The sequence below is a fragment of the Myotis davidii genome, unplaced genomic scaffold, assembly GCF_000327345.1.
Source record: "Myotis davidii unplaced genomic scaffold, ASM32734v1 scaffold1364, whole genome shotgun sequence".
NCBI lineage: Eukaryota > Metazoa > Chordata > Mammalia > Chiroptera > Vespertilionidae > Myotis > Myotis davidii.
Window position 1 is genome coordinate 1,024,350 of NW_006295736.1, and position 1,754 is coordinate 1,026,103.

At 61.6% G+C, this 1,754-nt stretch overlaps 1 protein-coding gene across 1 annotated transcript in view; it reads right to left on the reverse strand.

The window, feature by feature from the left end:
• LOC102760855 (polycystic kidney disease protein 1-like 1) overlaps nt 1-1,598 on the reverse strand; it is a gene marked incomplete at its 5' end in the record, with an annotated part of 66,382 nt that extends 64,784 nt beyond the window's left edge. Inside the window, 3 exons of the mRNA XM_015568213.1 lie at nt 230-469; nt 978-1,146; nt 1,479-1,598. Coding sequence (XP_015423699.1) covers nt 230-469; nt 978-1,146; nt 1,479-1,598 — 529 coding nt within the window. The remainder of the gene's footprint in view (nt 1-229; nt 470-977; nt 1,147-1,478) is intronic.
• Nucleotides 1,599-1,754: the final 156 nt, after the last annotated feature.

Genomic DNA, 1,754 nt, shown 5'->3' on the forward strand with positions numbered 1-1,754 from the left:
GCCAGGGGGGGGGTAGGGGTGGGGGGGGGGCGGGCAGAGGAGCACAGCTGGGTGAGAGGCAAGACCAGGAAGGGTGTGGCAGGTAGTTCCTGGCCAAGAGGTGGTGCTTTCTGAGGAAACGCATGTTTGTTCTGCAAATGATGCCCGTGGGCAGGCACTCAGGACTGCAGGGGTCACGCATGGAGGTCCCGGAGCACGAGAACGCGGGTCCTGCTGACAGTGCGCTCACCTGCTGTAGACGTGGCTGGCGGAGCTATTCCCCCGGCCACCAGTGCCATCCCCAAAGTCCCAGCGGTAAGCCACATCGGTGCCGAAGGTGACTCTGCACTGGAAGGTCACGGGAGCGTTCACCAGAGCCGAGTCCGCGGCCACGAGTCCGCTGGCCACCACTCTCCTCTGCACCTGGACACGGCGGGGCTCCGAGGCCACGCTGCCCATTCCATTGGAAGCCTGCACCACCACGCGGTACCTGCGGGGGGACAGGAGGGTCAGGTGGTGACCAGCGCCAGGTCAGAGAGAGAGAGAGAGAGAGAGAGCGACAGGAGGGTCAGGTGGTGACCAGCGCTAGGTCAGAGAGAGAGAGAGAGAGAGAAACTCCACTGTTCTCCCAAGAAAGGCGGGAGCTCGTGGTCATCTTCAGGAATGATGGGAGCGCCTGGTGGTGGCACCTCACTGGGCAGAGGGGTGACACCTTGGCCTCCCTCTTGATCATGGAGACACCAGTCACGGCCATGGAGAGACTGCCGCCATCCTTACAGGAGGAACACGCTGAGGCTGCATGGGGCGGAACGGCACCTGCACCTGGACTGCCTGGTTCAAGGCCCCACCCTCCGCTGCGGCCTTCAGATCTGCGTGTGTGACCAAACCACAGGCAGCACTCCGAGTGAGGGGGACACGACCTCATGTCAGCGCCAGCTTGGCCTCTGCAGGCTGCGCTGCGCCTGCCACAGCTGCCCGTGGTGAGGACCACTACGAACCACTGGGGGACACTGAGCCTTCTCTGGATGCTCCTGCGCCTGGTCCTCACGGGCAGGTCTTCTCCGAAGAACCACGTGAACTCCAGGGGAGTGGCTTCCTTGGTAACGGCTACAAAAGTGATGTCGGCGTCAGTGGCAAACACAGTTCCATTGGTGTAGACAGAGACGGCTGTGACAGAGGGTGTAAGGGGGTCCCTCAGCGGGAGGGCTGGGATCTGCCAGGGAAGTCACGTCCCCACCTTCCCGCGTGGCCACGGGCATCTGGACGCCTGACTGTACACGGAGCAGTGGTGGGCACCTGGGGGCACTGGGCCCGAGCTCATCAGGGGCCCCGGCCCCTCTGCTGACTCTGCATGGAACCGCCCACCTCAGGCCTCCAGGTCTGCGGTTCATGGCGAGCGGGGCCTCGGCAGAGCGAACCACAGACCTGGTGCTGCCATGGCCTTCACCTCAACTGACTGCAAAGGGTTCATTAGACCTGGAGTTAGAATAGAAACGTACGCTGCATCCGATATCGCACGGCCATGCTGGACCAGGCCTGCCTGCCCGCCACGTGGGTCTGCAAGGCGAAGGACACGTTACAGGAGGAAGTGGGTGGAAAACGGTGGGAAACAGTGGTGCCTGGAAGGAAAGTGAAAGGCAGAGGGAGACCGTCTCAGAGCTGCTTCCCTTGTCACACATGCCCATAGTTCCCATTCCTCCATCTTCTCTCCTTCAATTCCAATACATTCAAAATTCAAAGTTTGTGTTTTGGAAACAGGCCTGGGAAACATGTAC